This window comes from Enhydra lutris, unplaced genomic scaffold (assembly GCF_002288905.1).
Source record: "Enhydra lutris kenyoni isolate GAN:26980312 unplaced genomic scaffold, ASM228890v2 scaffoldscaffold171, whole genome shotgun sequence".
Lineage (NCBI taxonomy): Eukaryota > Metazoa > Chordata > Mammalia > Carnivora > Mustelidae > Enhydra > Enhydra lutris.
In genome coordinates this window covers 62558-79075 of record NW_019154255.1, presented here as the reverse complement: position 1 = coordinate 79075, position 16518 = coordinate 62558, and the positions used below count along the sequence as shown (strand labels likewise).

Below are 16518 nucleotides of genomic sequence, written 5' to 3'. Positions count from 1 at the left end.
ATAATTTTCCATAACTCTGGGAAACAGAACAAAAATATTGCCAATTAAAGTATGACATTCCATCAATTGAGACTGAGATTCATCAACTGAAATTTTGTAGATGTTGAAATATTAAAAAATATTAGACATTTTAAAAAGTAAGCCTTCAGAGATTTCTAAATTGTTAAAATGCAAAGAAATAAGTGACATTACATTCTATGACATACGGTGAATTTATTTTACACATTCAATTACCATGGTCAATGCTGGTGTGCTATTTTGCACTTGAGTCAACTATCAGGTTCGCATATTGCTTTTTAAACGGTCCTAAATAGTTTCATGGCTCTGTGTTGTGCATAGGCAACTCTATAGTAAAGCCCTTAGCTTTTGTTGTCTCCCTTCCCCCACACCTGCGCACCTTCCCTCCCCGCTCCGCGCTTTTCCACAATCTATGCAGAGTTTACCGTTTAGGAGTAAATCTAAATTTCTTTTAATCTTAAAATGGCATAGATTGTATAAAACAGAACATAGATTTAGTTACACTTGGTGGGGGACGAGCCGAGGAAAAACATTAAATATTAAATATACGCCTCGTCTTAAGACCCTCCCCTGTAGAAACATTAAAATAGGGTGGAGTAGGGAGGGGAGGACGGAGGCGGAGAGGGGATATGCGTTTCAGGATACAGGAAATACGGTAAGCGCGAAACCGGGAGGAAGCTCTGTGCCTGGAAGGGACCGGCCGCCATCTCAAGTCTCGGCCTCGCTGGGCCCACCAGAGAAAGCTGACGCCCAGTCTTATAATCCTTATGGGGGACCAACCTTGCGCCTCCAGGACATCCACGCTCCCACCTGGAAATACGCGGGAAACCAGGCCTCCAAAAAAGCGCTGTCTCCTAGCTCCACGGTGGGATTATCCTGAAGGAACCCCCAACGGAGGTAGTAACCCTCTCCCCTCCGCACCCTCTCCTGCATCACCCGGCCTGAAATCGCACCCTCCTCCTCCGGAGAAGTAGTGGAATATACTTCTCCCACCCCAAACCAGGTCAGAGTCTTTCTCATCTTGAACATCCAGGCTCTCTGCAACTTAATTATGCAATTTCCCAGATCTCTTCCCTCTTTCTCTATTCTTTCCATGATTTCAAAGTGGAAAAACAAAATAAACAACAACAAAAAAGGGGCATTAAATAGCTCTTTCACGAAATATGTTTGGGTGAAATTATGGATATTTATTGACATTAAGTAGTTATTTTTAATATATTAACTGTGATAATTATTATATTTTTTAAGAACTAGATTTAAATCTTTTGATATGCTTAAAAGTAATTCAGTGGGGCCGAAGTGGGGGTTTACAAACAAAATGTTCATGAGTTGATCATAACTGGGTGATTCATTATGCTGTTCCCACTATTTTTGTGTATATCTGAAACTTTCCCATTTTAAAATGTCATTGGTTCAAGATCAATAACATATGGAAGGCCTCATTCCTATGCTAACAGGCCTAATTCCTGTGGTGACAGAGAGTGTTCTTAAAGTAAGTCTCCAGGAATGTATGTTTCTCTGTGTGTGGCAGGAAAATTTACCAAGTTAAAAAAAAAAAAAAAGTTACACTATGGTGAGTGTAAACCCAAGTGCTTGTTTGGGGTATGCAGGGATCACTCAGGATGGACAAAGCCATTCTGCCTGGTGGTAATCATGACCCATCAAAAAGGAAAGGGGAACTTTGGGTGGGCCTTAAAGGATGAGTGACATCTGTCTTGTGGAAAGCGAGAGAATGCTTTTCAGGCCTGGTGTTTCCAGGACAAAAGCCCCAAAGCAGCCTTCTGTGAAAAGCGTGGAGAAGCAAGAAGCAAGGAGAAAGACTTGGAGGTGCAACAGAGTGTTGCAGGACCTTTAATGTTATGCTAAAGAGTATGCAGTTTAATCCAAAAGTGGTGGTAACTGTTGAAGATTTTCAATCAAATGATGTATTTTAGGAGTCCAGTTTTTACTATCAGAGAAACAACCTTTTATTTAGATGACCTAGAATGCAAAAAAGGAAACCAAATCTGACCCAAGCCTTACAGATTCTTGTAATCCAAGGAAACAGGGCATCCTTTCTTCATTCATGCAATAAACCTTTACGGAGCCCTTGAAAAGGACTAGGCATTGTGCCGGAAACTGTAGGGAATGGATGACAAGGCATAATGCCTGGTAAATGGTAGGAACGAAACAGATATTTGAATAAAAAGGTCAATAAATGCTAGGATAACAGTGGAAACTAAGGAGGCTCTGGACTTAGGACTTAGAGATAGTGCATAGAAAAAGAATGAGCTCTGGTTTTGCTTGAAAGCATCCAGTCATTCATTCCTTTACACTCTGATTTGCCTCAACTCTACTTCAGTGTCCAAAAGGATAATGGTTGTAGGGGGTAGGACATAGGAATAGCAGTGCTCAGATACAAAACAAAGGAGGTTGTGCAAGGCAAAAAGTTCAAGAGCTACATAATTTCCTCTAGTGATTCAAATCATCGAAAATAGTAATAATAGCACATATTTACTGAACATTTTTATGTGCTACGCCCTGTTCTAAAATGCTTCCAATATTTATGCTCTTAATTTACAATAGACCTCTCTTAATAATATCCATTTAACTGTTATACAGGAATATTATTATACAGAAATATAGAATAATATTTCTATTATATAGAAATGAGAGCATGGTGGATCATAAGGACTTGAGGCCAGGGGAAAGAGATGGACCATAACAGAAGAAATCATTTTGCCTTACTTTATTATTTTTCAGTCTCTGAGGGATTGCAGAATGACTCCATTTCCTTGGTGCATTTATAAAATGCTTTGTCTAGTGAAGACAATGATGATTATCGACACTGCTGCCCAGCTTTTTTCTGATGTCCTGCACCAGGTAATTGTGTTTTTTAAGGTTATTTGTTTACAAAAAAACTTAGTAAGGGAGGAAGAGGAATAAGAGTTATAAAAAGAAATAGCCAAACAAAAAACAAAGCTAGCACCAAATGGTAAAATAGAAACTTACTTTCTACATTATATGAAACCATATATACCATATAATAATAATGTAACTTATAAGCTCCTTTGTTAGATTCACTCCTAATTACCTTATAGTTTTTGTTGTTACTGGGAAATGTATACATGTGTTTAAAACCACATTTTCTGAGGTACCTGGGTGGCTCAGTGGGTTAAGTCTCTGCCTTCTGCTGAGGTCATGATCTCAGGGTCCTGGGATCGAGCCCCCCCCCAATCGGGCTGTCTGCTCAGCAGGGAGGCTACTCCCCCCCGCCCCCCCCACCTCTCTGCCTACTTGTGATCTCTGTCTGTGAAATAAATAAGTAAAATCTTAAAAATTTTAAAACCCCACATTTTCTGATTTTTGGCTGGTAAATGGGAACGATTGATATTTTTGCATGTTGATTTTATATGCCACAATCTTTCTGAATTCTGTTTTTTTTCTGATAATTTACCAATTTTCTGAGATTATCTATTAATTATATTGTGAATAATGGCAGTTTCTCGTCAATATTTATTTTTTAGCTTGTCTCACTATGCCAGCTAGGATCTTCACTACAATGAGAAAGAGTAACAGTGATAGCGGATTTTCTTCTCTTGCTTTTGAATTTTCAACGGAATTACACAAATGTTTCACCATTTTTAGATTTGTTTCTTCAAGATAAGGAAGTTCATTTGTAGCCTTCGTATGCTGAGACTTTTTAATTATGAAGGAATATGGAGTTTTTCTCCATTAATTTGAGAGTGTAACCATGTGATAAATTACGGTAATCAATTTTCTAATGTATTTTCTGATATTGGTTTCATCACCCTCACCATTGAATATTTTGTTTTTAAAATTTTTGCTTTAATCTTTATTATTTTCTTCACTTGCGTTATATTTGCTCTTTTTCAAATTTATCTTCTGGACTTTTAGCCCAGTAACCATCAAGCTCTTCTAAAATAAGAATTTATGACTATAAATCTTCCACTACATATCATGTTAAAAGGATTTCACAGATTTTTATATGTAGTACTTTATTGTCATTCAATTGTAATTTCTCTTATGACTTCTTATTTGACTCATATATTTAATTTGCAGACACATGGGGCTCTTTTGTAAAAATCAGATCATGAAATCATTAGTCCAATTACAATAAACTTCATCTTATTTTCCAAGAAAATCCCACAAAACTTCATCTTATTTTCTGCTTTAAAATATATTTTTAATCTTTCTGATAAGAAAAAGCAAAATTATATATGAGCTTCTCATTCTAAAAGATTTTGGCCATATAAGATATTTCTTTCATTAACTACATGGCAATGTATGTGCATGCTATTGAATGATGGAATTTTTCCTGATATTTATATTTGAATTTTTAAACTTTTTGTATATTTTTTGTTGTTTTTCTTTTTTTTAATCTCAAAAAAAATATTTAAATTTTATTTAAATTTATTTAAATTTTTATTTAAATATCTGTTAGTTAACGTATAGTAAAACATTAGTTTTAGGAAAAGAGTTTAGTGATTCATCACTTATATATAATAATACCCAGTGCTCATCACAAGTGCCCACATTAACGCCCATACCCCAACCACCTCCCTCCATCAACTCTCAGATTATTCTCTATAGGTAAGAATCTCTTATGGTTTGCTTCCCTCTCTTTTTTGTTCCCCTTTCTATATGTTCATCTGTTTTCTTTCTTAAATTCTACATATGAGTGAAATCAAATTGCAAATGGTATTTGTCTTTCCCTGACTTACTTCACTTAGCATAATATACTGTAGCTCCATCTACATCATTGCAAATGGCAATATTTTACTCTTTTTGATAGCTGAGTAATATTCCATTATATTATATATATACATACACAATATATGTGATATATATATATATATATATACACCACATATTCTTTATCCATTCATCAGTAGATGGACATTTGGGCTTTTTTTATAGTTTGGCTATTGTTGATAATGCTGCTATAAACATTGAGGAGCATGTGCCTCTTCGAATCTGTATTTTTGTATCCTGTGGTTAAATACCTAGTAGTGCAATTGCTGGATCATAGGGTAGATCTATTTTTAACTTTTTGAGGAACCTCTATACTAATTTCCACAGTGAATGCACCACTTTGCATTTCCATCTACAGTGTAGGAGGGTTCCCCAGGCTCCACATCCTCTCCGATACCTCTTATTTCCTGTGTTGTTAATTTTAGCCATTCTGACAGTTGTGAGGTGTCATATCATCATGGTTGTGGTTTGTATTTCCCTGATGATGAATGATATTGAGCATCTTTTCATGTGTCTGTTAGCCACCTGTATGTCTTCTTTGGAGAAATATCTGTTCATGTCTTTTGCCTGTTTCTTAACTGATTATTTATTTTTTGGGTGTTGAGTTTGATAAGTTCTTTATAGATTTTTGATAATAGTGCTTTATCTGATATGTCCTTTGCAAAAATCTTCTCCCATAACATACATTGCCTTTTAGTGTTTTTTTGGTTGTTTCATTTACTGTCTTTATCTCGATGAAGTTCCAGTAGTTCATTTTTGCTTTTGTTTTCCTTGCCTTTGGGGATTTATCTAGCAAGAAGTTGCCATGGCCAAGGTCATGGAGGTTGCTGCCTGTGTTCTTCTCTAGGATTTTGATGGATTCCTGTCTCACATTGAGGTCTTTCATCCATTTTGAGTGTATCTTTGTGTATGGTGTGAGAAAATGGTCCAGTTTCATTCTTCTGCAATGTGGCTGTCCCATTTCCCCAGCAGCGTTTATTGAAGAGACTGTCTTTTTTCCATTGGATATTCTTTCCTGCTTTTTCTAAGATTAGTGGACTATAGAATTGAGGGTCCATTTCTAAGGTTTCTATTCTGTTCCATTGATGTAGATGTCTGTTTTTGTGCCAGTACCATACTGTCTTGACTACAGCTTCATAAAGCTTGAAGTCCAGAATTGTGATGTTTCCAGCTCTGCTTTTCTTTTTCAGGGTCATTGTGGGTACTCCAGGTCTTTTGTGGTTCCATAATTGTTCTGGCTCTGTGAAAAATGCTGGTGGTATTTTGATAGGGATTGCATTAAAATTGTAGGTTGTTTTGGGTAGTATAGACATTTTAACAATGTTTCTTATGCTCTATGAGCATGGAATGTTTTTCCATTTATTTATGTCCTCTTCAATTTCTTACATAGGTGTTCTATACTTTTCAGAGTACAGAACATTTACCTCTTTGGTTAGGTTTATTCCTAGGTATCTTATGGGTTTTGGTGCAGTTGCAAATGGGATTAATGCCTTGATGTTGGTACATTTTTTTAAAATATTTTATTTGTTTATTTGACAGAGAAAGATCACAAGTAGGCAGAGAGGTAGGCAGAGAGAGAGAGAGGAGGATGCAGGCCCCCCGCTGAGCAGAGAGCCCGATGCGGGACTCAATCCCAGGACCCTGAGATCATGACCTGAGCCGAAGGCAGAGGCTTAACCCACTGAGCCCCCCAGGTGCCCCTGGTACATTTTTTATTACTGATATAATTTCTTTGCTGATTATGGGTCTATTCAAATTTTTTAATTCTTCCTATTTTAATTTTGGTAGTTTGTATGTTTCTAGGAATTTTTCCATATTTTCCAGATTGCCCATTTATTGCATATAACTTTTTATAATATTCTCTTATAATTGTTTGTATTTCTGTGGTGTTGGTTGTGATCTCTCCTCTTTCATTTGTGATTTTATTTATTTGTTCCTTTCTCTTTTTGATAAGTCTGGCTAGGGAGTTATCAATTTTCTAAATTCTTTTAAAGAACCAGCTTTTAGTTTCATTGATCTGTTCTACTGTGTTTTGTTTTTGTTGTTTTCTGTTTCTATATCATTTATTTCTGCTCTAATCTTTATTATTTCTCTTCTTCTGTTGGCTTTAAGCTTTATTTCCTTCTTTTGTAGCTCCTTTAGATGTAAGAATAGGTTGTATATTTGAGACTTTTCTTGTTTGGTGAGGTAGGCCTGTATTATAGCATACTTCTCTTAAGACTGCCTTTGCTGTGTGTTTTCATTTGCTTCTGTGTACTTTTTTATTTCCTCTTTAATTTCCTAGTCAACCCATTCATTCTTATTAGTATGTTTTCTCGCCTCCATGAATTTGTGGTCTTTCCAAATTTTCTTTTGGTTGACTCTAAATTTTGTAGCATTGTGGTCTGTTATGCACAGTATGATCTCAATCTTTTTTGTACTTGTTGAGGCCTAATTTGTGACCCAGTATGTGATCTATTCTGGAGAGTGTTCTGTCTGCACTTAAAAAGAATGTGTATTCTGCTGCTTGTGGATGAAATGTTATGAATATCTTTGTTAAGTCCACTGGTCCATGTGTCATTCAAAACCATTGTTTACTTTTGATTTTCTGCCTAGATGATCTGTCCATTGTTCTAAGTAGGAGTATTAAAGTCCCCTAGTATTATTGTATTATTGTCACTGAGTTTCTTTATGTTGTTTGATTTACATATTTAGGTCCCAAGTTGGGGGGCATAAATATTTACAATTGTTAGAAATTCTTGTTTGATAGGTCCCTTAATTACAATATAGTGCCCTTCTTCATCTCTTCTTACAGTCTTCGGTTTAAAATCTAGTTTTCTTTTTTTTTTAAGGATTTTATTTATTTATTTGACAGAGAGAGAGATCACAAGTAGGCAGAGAGGCAGGCAGAGGGAGAGGGAGAAGCAAGCTTCCGGCTGAGCACAGAGCCTGATGTGGGGCTTGATCCCAGGACCCTGAGACCATGACCTGAGCCAAAGGCAGCAGCTTAACCCATTGAACCACCCAGACGCCCCTAAAATCTAGTTTTCTTATATAAGTATTGTCACTGTGGCCTTCTTTTGACAATGAATGGCTCTCCATCCCCTCACTTTCAATCTGTATGTGTCTTTAGTTCTAAAATGAGTCTCTTATAAGCAGCATATAGATAGGTCTTGTTTTTTTTAATCCATTCTGCTACCTTTTGTCTTTTGATTGGATAATTTAGTCCATTTACATTCAGACTGATTATTGATAAGTATGAATTTAGTGCCATTATATTAACTGTAAAGTTGGTATTTCTGGATATTTTCTCTGTTACTTTCTAGTCTTTGTTGCTTTTGGTCTTTTTTTCTCTACTCAGGACCCCTTAAAATTTCTTTCACACCTGGCTTAATGGTCACAAACTCCTTTAGTTTTTGTTTGTCCTGGAAACTCTTTTTCTCTCCTTTTATTCTGAATGACAGCCTTACCAGGTAAAGAATTATTGGCTGCATATTTTTCCCATTCAGTACATTGAATATGTCATGCCACTCTCTTCTGGTCTGCTAAGGTTCTGTGGATCTATCTGATGCAAACCTGATTTGTTTTCTCTTCTAGGTTAAGGAATTTTTTTCCCATGTTGCTTACAAGATTCTTTCCTTATCTGTGTATTTTGTAAATTTCACTATGCTGTGTCTTGGTGTTGGGTTGCTTTTGTTGATTTTGATGGGACTTCTTTATGCCTTCTGGATTTCGATGTCTGCGTCCTTCTCCAGATTAGGAAGTTTTCAGCTATAATACCCTCAAATAAACCTTCTGCCCCTTTCCCCTCTCCTCTTCTTCTGGGACTCTATGATACAAATGTTATTACACTTTATGGAGTCACTGAGTTCCCTAAGTCTACATTCGTGATCCAATATTTTTCTTTCCTTCTTCTTTTCAACTTTATTATTTTCCATAATTTTAACTTCTGTATGACTGATTTGCTCCTCAGCTTCTTCCATCCTTGTGGTCACTACATCCAGTCTGTTGTGCATCTTGGTTATAGCCTTTTTATTTCTGCCTGAGTAGTTTCTAGAACTTTTATCTCTGCAGTAAGGTACTCCCTAGTGTATTCTGTGCTTTTCTCAAGTACAGCTAGCATCCTTAAGATTGTTGTTTTAAATTCTTGTTCAGGCATGTTACTTAAAACTGTTTTGATTAGATCACTGGCCATTACCTCTTGGTGTTTCTTGTGGGATAGATTCCTCCAACTTGGCATTTTGCCTAGATCTCTGTCTTCTGCGTTTTCAGAAAATCTGTTACATTTCCTGCTCCTGAGAATAATGGCTAAATTAAGAAAGATCATATACTGTCCAGAGTTTGGCATTTCAGGAAGTTTTTTTTTGGTGTATTTTATGTGTACTCTGCTGCTGTGTTTTGGCTGCTCCTTCCCTTAGGTCAGTCCTCTACGGAGTTTCTCCTTGCCCACAGTGGGGAGTGTTCAGACGTTGGACATTGTGTGGTGGGTTTTAACTTGGTACCTTTTGGTGTGCTTGTTAGAAAAGGCTAGATTCTATTTCATTTCCCCCAAAGCTGAAGTTTTCCAGTACTCTATGATCAGTAGACTTAGTTTGTGCATGGGGTTTATGCTGGTCGTCTGGGGAAGGGGCCTACCGTGCTGGTTCTCAGGTCAACTTGGCCTAATGGAGATGCATCTTCAAGGTATGGTGGGGTGAGGATTATTATAAGCAACTGTAGCCTCCACTGTGGGTGCTGTGTTGTTCACTGAAGTCTGTCTGTGCTGATGGATGGGAGGGAAATGGCCTCACTCTACTCTCATGTTCCTAAAGAGGGAAGTTTGTGCCTGCTCCTATTCAGGAAGCCCTCACAGAAGAATGAACAGTCTCCCCCTCTGTGTCCCAGGATTCTATCAGAACCCTGTCTGTGTCTGCACCATCTATCAGTGTGGTGGCACTGTGTTCCTGTGTTTTATTTCAGGGGTGCAGCTGGGTTTCAAAACTCCAAATTTTAGGAACCTCCTAAGGTGCAAACCTACATTAATTCTCTGGGGAGGGTCTCACTGCACTGTGGCTCATGTCAGTTTGTCCCAGAAAAGCAGTTGCACGACTGTGCAGGGGTTCAGCATTTATGATAAACCTTAGACAAAAGCTGGCATCCAGGTAACCTGCCTTCAGCAGGTCCCTCTGCTGATTTGCTAATTAACAGTGCAGCTCAATAGTGCCCATTTTCTGTTTCATCTCCTCTCAAGATATGCCATCTCTCCCAAATTCACTCCAAAGAAGGGAACTCTCTCTCCCGGTGCAACCAAGGGTATCCTCAGACCATGCTGTCCACTTCTGGGGCTCTGAACTCTTCCCTAGATGAACACAACTGTACCCAGCTGACACAGCTTCAGCGATGGCACAGACTTCTTAAACATCAGACTTTGAGCTCCACTGCTTGTAAAAACATAAAATAGTCAGCCCCTCTCTTTTTCACAGTCAGTGGTTTTGGGGAAGTGTTTTTCTTTCATAATCCCCTGCATGTTGGATTCCCTCTTTCTCTTCCTCTCTCAGTCTTCTCTGTGAGAAGGTCTCCTTCCCCTCTGAAACATCTGCAGTTCTCTTCTCCCCCAAATCACCTGTCTGCAGCTCCTACCTTCCATGATGTGGCTTTTCTCCCTTTAAATGTACAGTTTGTTCTTAGTCCTCAGATCAATTTCTTGGGTGTTCAGAATGATTTGATATTAATCTATCTGTGTTCAAGGGACAAGGCAGGCATAGGGTTCCCCATCTACTCCACCATCTTAACCCATCCTCCTCTAAACTTTATTTTTATCTAATTTTACAATTCAAAGAAATTGTTAGACTATTACAAAGAACTCCCATATGCTCTACCCAGATTCACCAGTTAACATTTTTCCATGTTTGCTTTTATATTCTCTATTTCTTTTTCTCCCTCTTATACCCCTTCTCCCTCTCCCTGCTCTTTTTTCCTTTCCTCCTTACTTACCCATTCTCCTCTTCTCTACCTTCCCCTTTTCCTCAGCCCTTTCCACTCTTCCTCTCTCTCTCTGAGCTGTTTAAGAGTCCCTAGCAGATATCATGCTCCTTTACTTGGAAATATTTCAGTACCTGTAAGTACTTCAGTGCATACTTCCTCAGAAAGATGACTTTCTCTTAAATAATCTTACTACATGTGTCAAAATAGAAATTTTATATTGTTCCAGTTTTTGTTTCCTAAACTTTTATTTTCAAGATTATCCACTTACAATCACTGAAAAAGGGATGTGTTTGGAAGAACATATATTTCAAATGGATGATGCAAGCTATATTAATAATTCTTTTTTGTCTGGATTTATTGAAATATATTTAGCATATAACATTGTTGCAAGCTTATGGTATACAACAAGGTGATTTGCTATATCTATATGTTACAAAATAATTACCACAAGTTTTCACAGTCATCTCACACAGTTATTAAAAAAAAGTGAGACTTTTTTTTTAATTATTTTTTTAGAGATAGAGAGCACATGAGCAGGAGGGGCAGAGAGAGAGAGGGAGAGAATTTTAAGCAGGCTCCATGCTCTGCAAAGAGCCCAAAGCAGGGTTCAACCTCCTGACCCTGAGATCATGACCTGAATCAAAAACAAGAGTTGGACATTTAACCGACTGAGCCAACCTGGTGACCCACGTGTGGTGAGAACTGTTAATATCTACTCTCAACAACTTTTAAGTATACAATATAGTATCATTAATTATAGTCAAACTATAGTTTTAACTATATTATAACTATAATTGTATAAATACATATACTATATATTATTAACTGTAATACAGTATATATCATGCTATATATGTAGTAAATATGCAGAACTTACTCATGTTAATAACTGAATATTTATACCCTTTGAGCACTTTCACCAATTTCTCCCACCCTCCAACCTCAGGAAACTACCAGTGTACTCTGTATTGATGAGTTTGTTTTCTTTTTAGTAAGATTCCATGTGTAAGTTCATGCAGTGTTTTTCTCTATCTAACGTCTTTCCCTTAGTATAATGCCCTCAAGTTTTATCCATTGGGTTGGGAATGACAGGATTTCTTAAGGCTGAATAACACATCATTTTATATTTATATCGTATTTTCTTTATCTTTTCATCTGTCAATGGAGACCTAGGTTGTTTCCATGTCTTGCTTATTGTAAATAATGATGCAGTGAACTGGGGGTGCAGACGTCTCTTCAAGATTAGTGATTTTATTTCTTTCAGATATATACCTAAAGGGACTTGCTGAATCATAGGATAATACTTTTTTTTCTCAAATTTTTATTTAAATTCTAGTTAGTCAATGTACAGTGCAGTATTGGTCTCAGAAATACAATTCAGGGGTGCCTGGCTGGTTCAGTGGGTTAAAGACTCTGCCTTCGGCTCAGGTCATGATCCCAGGGTCCTGGGATCGAGCCCTGTGTCGGGCTCTCTGCTCAGCAGGGAGCCTGCTTCCTCCTCCCTCTCTCTCTGCCTGCCTCTCTGCCTGCTTGTGATCTCTGTCTGTCAAATGAATAAATAAAATCTTTAAAAAAAAATAAAATTCAGTGATTCATCACTTACATACAACACCCAATGCTCATCATAAGTGTCCATACCCCACCCACCTCCTCCATCAACCCTCAGTTTGTTCTCTATCTTTAAGAGACTGTTATGGTTGGTTTCTCTCCTTCTTTTTACTTTTTTATTGCCCCTCCCATATGTTCAGCTGTTTTGTTTCTTAAATTCCATATATGAGTGAAATCATGTTACTGGTCTTTCTCTGACTGGCTTATTTCGTTTAGCATAATATACTCTACCTCTATCCATTTCATTGCAAATGGCAAGATTTCATGCTTTTTGATGGGTAAATAATATTCCATTGGAATAACATTCCATTCCAATGTAAATAACATTCCATTCCACTACATCTTCTTAAACCATTCATTAGTCAGTGGACATTTGGACTCATTCCATAGTTTGACTATTGTTGATAATGCTGCTATCAACATCAGGGTACATGTGTCCCTTTGAATCTGTGTTTCTCTGTCCTTTGGTTAAATACCTAGTAGTGCAATTGCTGGATTATAGGGGAGTTCTATTTTCAACTATTTAAGGAACCTCCATACTGTTCTCCTGAATGACTGTACAACTTTGCACTCCCACCATCAATGAAAGAGGGTTCCCCTTTATCCACAGCATTACCAACACCTGTTGTTTTTTGTTTTGTTAATTTTAGCCATTCTGACAGGTGAGAGTTGATATCTCATAGTGATGATTTGTATTTCCCTGATGATGAGTGATGCTGAGCATTTTTAATGTGTCTGTAGGCCATTTGGTTGTCTTCATTGGAAAAGTGTCTATTAGTGTCTTCTGCCCATGAAATGTTTTTTGGGTATTGAGTTTGATAATTTCTTTATAGATTTTGGATACTAATGCTTTTTTGTCTGTCATTTGCAAATATATTCTCCCACTCTGTAGGCTGCCATTTAATTTTCTTGATTTTTTTTCCTTCTTGAAGAAGTCCCATTAGTTCATTTTTGCTGTTATTTTCCTTGCTTCCTGTGACATGACTAGTAAGAATTTGCTATGGCCGAGGTCAAAGGATGCTCCCTGTGTTCTCTAGGATTTTGTTGGGTTCCTGTCTCACATTTAGGTCTTTCATCCATTTTGATTATTTTTATGTATGATATGAGAGAGTGGTCCAGTTTTATTCTTCTGCATGTGGCTGTCCAATTTTCATAACACAATTTTTTAAAGAGACTGTATTTTTTCCATTGAATATTCTTTCCTGTATCATCAAAGATTAGATAACCATAGAGTTGAGGGTCCATTTCTGGGTTTTCTGTTCTGTTCAGTTGATCTCTGTGTCTGTTTTTGTGCGAGTACCACACTGTTCTGATTGTTACGGCTGTATAATTCACCTGGAAGTCTGGAATTGATGCCTCTCACTTTGGCTTTCTTTTTCTTTTTTTTTTTTTTTTAAAGATTTTATGTATTTATTTGACAGAGAGAGAGAGAGAGAGAGATCAAGTAGGCAGGCAGGCAGAGAGAGAGGAAGCAGGCTCCCTGCTGAGCAGACAGCCCGATGTGGGGCTTGATCCCAGGACCCTGAGATCATGACCTGAACCGAAGTCAGAGGCTTAACCCACTGAGCCGCCCAGGTTCCCCTGGCTTTCTTTTTCAACATTCCTTTGGCTCTTCTGTGTCTTCTGTGGTTCCATACAAATTTTATGATTGTTTGTTCCGGCTCTGTGAAAAATGCTGAGGGTATTTTGATAGGGATTGCATTGAATGTGTATGTTGCTATGGGAAGTAGAGACTGACTGACTTTCTTTCTTTCACTATTTGTCAGAAAGAGAGGCTGAGAGAGAGAGACAAAGAGCACAAGCAGAGGGAGGGGCAGAGGGAGAGGGAGAAGCAGACTCCCTGCTGAGCAGGGAACGTGAATCAAGGATCAGTCCCAGGACCCTGGGATCATGACCTGAGCCAAAGGCAGACCCTTAACCAACTGAGCCTCCCAGGCACCCTGGTATAGACATTTTAACAGTGTTTGTTCTTCCAGTCCATGAATGTGGAATGCTTTCCCATTTCTTTGTGTACCCTCCAATTTTTTCATTAGTGTTCTGTAATTTTCAGAGTATAAATTCTTGAACTCTTTGGTTAAGTTTCATCCTACTTATCATATCATATGGTTTTTGGTGCAATTGTAAATGGGATTGATTCCCTGATTTCTTTTTCTGTTTCTTCATTATTATTGTATGGAAATACAACAGATTTCTGTATTTTTATTTCATAGCCTATGATTTTGCTGAATTTGTATACAAGATCTAGCAATTTTTTGGTGGAGTCTTTTGTGTTTTTTACATAGAATATCATGTTGTCTGCAAATACTGAAAGTTTGACTTCTTCCTTACTAATTTGGATACCTTATTTCTTTTTCTTCTCTGATTGCTGAGGCTTAGTCTTCCAGTATGTTAAATATGGTGAGAGTGGAAATCTGTATCTTATTCCTGACCATAGATGAAACACTCTGTTTTTTCCTCTTTGAGGATGATGTTAACTGTGTCTTTCACATATGGCTTTTATGATGTTGAAGTATGTTCCTTCTATCCCTACTTTGTTGAGGGTTTTTATCAAGAATGGTGGCTGCTGTATTTTGTCTTGCTTTTTCTGGCTCTATTAACTGGATTATCTGGTTCTTATCTTTTTATTTATTAAGGTGTTGTATCATATTGATTGATTTGTGAATATGAACTACCCCTGAAACCCAGGAATAAATTCCAGTTAATTGTGGTAAATAGTCCTTATAATGTACTGTTAGATTCAATTTGCTAGTATCTTCTTTATTTTTAACATCTTAATTTTATTTTTTTCATGTTCCAAGATTCATTGTTTATGCACCACCCCCAGTGATCTTCTTAAGAATTTTTGCATCTTCTTGAGAATTTTTGCATCCCTGTTCACCAGGGATAGTGGTCTATAATTCTCCTTTTTACTGGAGTCTTTGTCTGGTTTTGGAATCAAGGTAATGCTAGCCTTGTAGAAGGAGTGTAGAAGTTTTCCTTTCATTTCTATTTTTTGGAAGAATTTGAGAAGTATAGGTATTATCTCTTCTTTAATGTCTGGTGGAGTTCCCCTGGGAAGCCATCTGTCCCTGGAGTTGTTTGTTGGAGATTTTTGATTACTTTCAAAATTTTCAATGTTCTTTCGATTTCTTTCCTGGTTATGGGTCTTCATAAATTTTTTATTTCTTCCTGTTTCAGTTTTGGTAGTTTCTATGTTTCTAGCAATTTGTTCATTTCTTCCAGATTGCCCATTTTGTTGGCATACAGTTTTTCATACTATAATCTATGATTATTTGTATTTTTGTGGTGTTGGGTACTATCTCTCCTTTTTCTTTCATTACTTTTTTCTATTTGGATCCTTTTATCTTTTTTTTATAAGCCTGGCTTATCAATTTTATTAGTTTTTTTTCAAAGAATCATCTCTTATTTTCCTTCATCTGTTTTACTTGGGTTTTGTTTTGTTTTTTTCTATATGATTTATTTCTGCTCTAATCATTGTTATTTCCCTTATTTTCCTGGCTTTAGGCCTTACTTGCTTTTCTTTTTGTAGCTCCTTTAGATGTTAGGTTAGGTCATGTATTTGAGACGTTTCTTACTTCCTGAGATAGGCTTATCTTGCAGTATACTTCCCTCTTAGGGCTGCTTTTGGTGCATCCCAAGGTTTTGGACTGTTGTGTTTTCATTTTCATTAGCTTCCATGTACTTTAATGTCTTCTTTAATTTCCTGTTTGATTCGTTCATCCTTTAGTAAGATGTTCTTTAACCTCAATGTATTGATGATCTTTTTATAGTATTTCTTGTGGTTTACTTCAACTTTTATAAAATTGTCAACTGAAAATAAGTATATGATATTGATCTATTTGTACTTGTTGAGGCCTGATTTGTGACCCAGTATGTGATCTATTCTGGAGAATGTTCCATGTGCACTTGAAATGAATTTGTATTCTGCTGATTGAGGTTGAAAGGGTTTGAATATATATGTTAAGTGCATCCACTCCAGTGTGTCACTTGAAGCCATTCTTTCCTTGTTGATTGTTTGCTTACATGGTCTGTCTGCTGCTGTTATTGTGGTGTTAAAACCCCTTACTGCCATTGCATTTTTTTTTTGCTATTGCATTGAGTTTCTTTTTGTTTATTATTAGTTGATGTATATATTTGGATGTTCCCAAGTTGTGGGCATAAATATTTAAAATCATTAGATCTTCTTGTTCAGTA

The 16518-nt window shown here is 37.0% G+C and overlaps 1 protein-coding gene across 2 annotated transcripts in view; it reads left to right on the top strand.

Annotated features, from left to right (window-relative positions):
* Positions 1 to 680: 680 nt before the first annotated feature.
* The window catches only part of LOC111140110 (negative regulator of P-body association), a 46021-nt gene continuing 30183 nt past the window's right edge, over positions 681 to 16518 (top strand). Inside the window, exons 1-3 of one of the 2 annotated variants that reach the window (XM_022492483.1) lie at positions 681 to 1021; positions 2761 to 2880; positions 3525 to 3822. In XM_022492483.1, the coding sequence (XP_022348191.1) occupies positions 786 to 992 (207 nt within the window). In that variant the 5' untranslated portion in view covers positions 681 to 785 and the 3' untranslated portion in view covers positions 993 to 1021; positions 2761 to 2880; positions 3525 to 3822. Of the gene's footprint in view, positions 1022 to 2760; positions 2881 to 3524; positions 3823 to 16518 lie in introns of those variants that run through there. The other variant, XM_022492485.1, reaches the window with a different exon arrangement.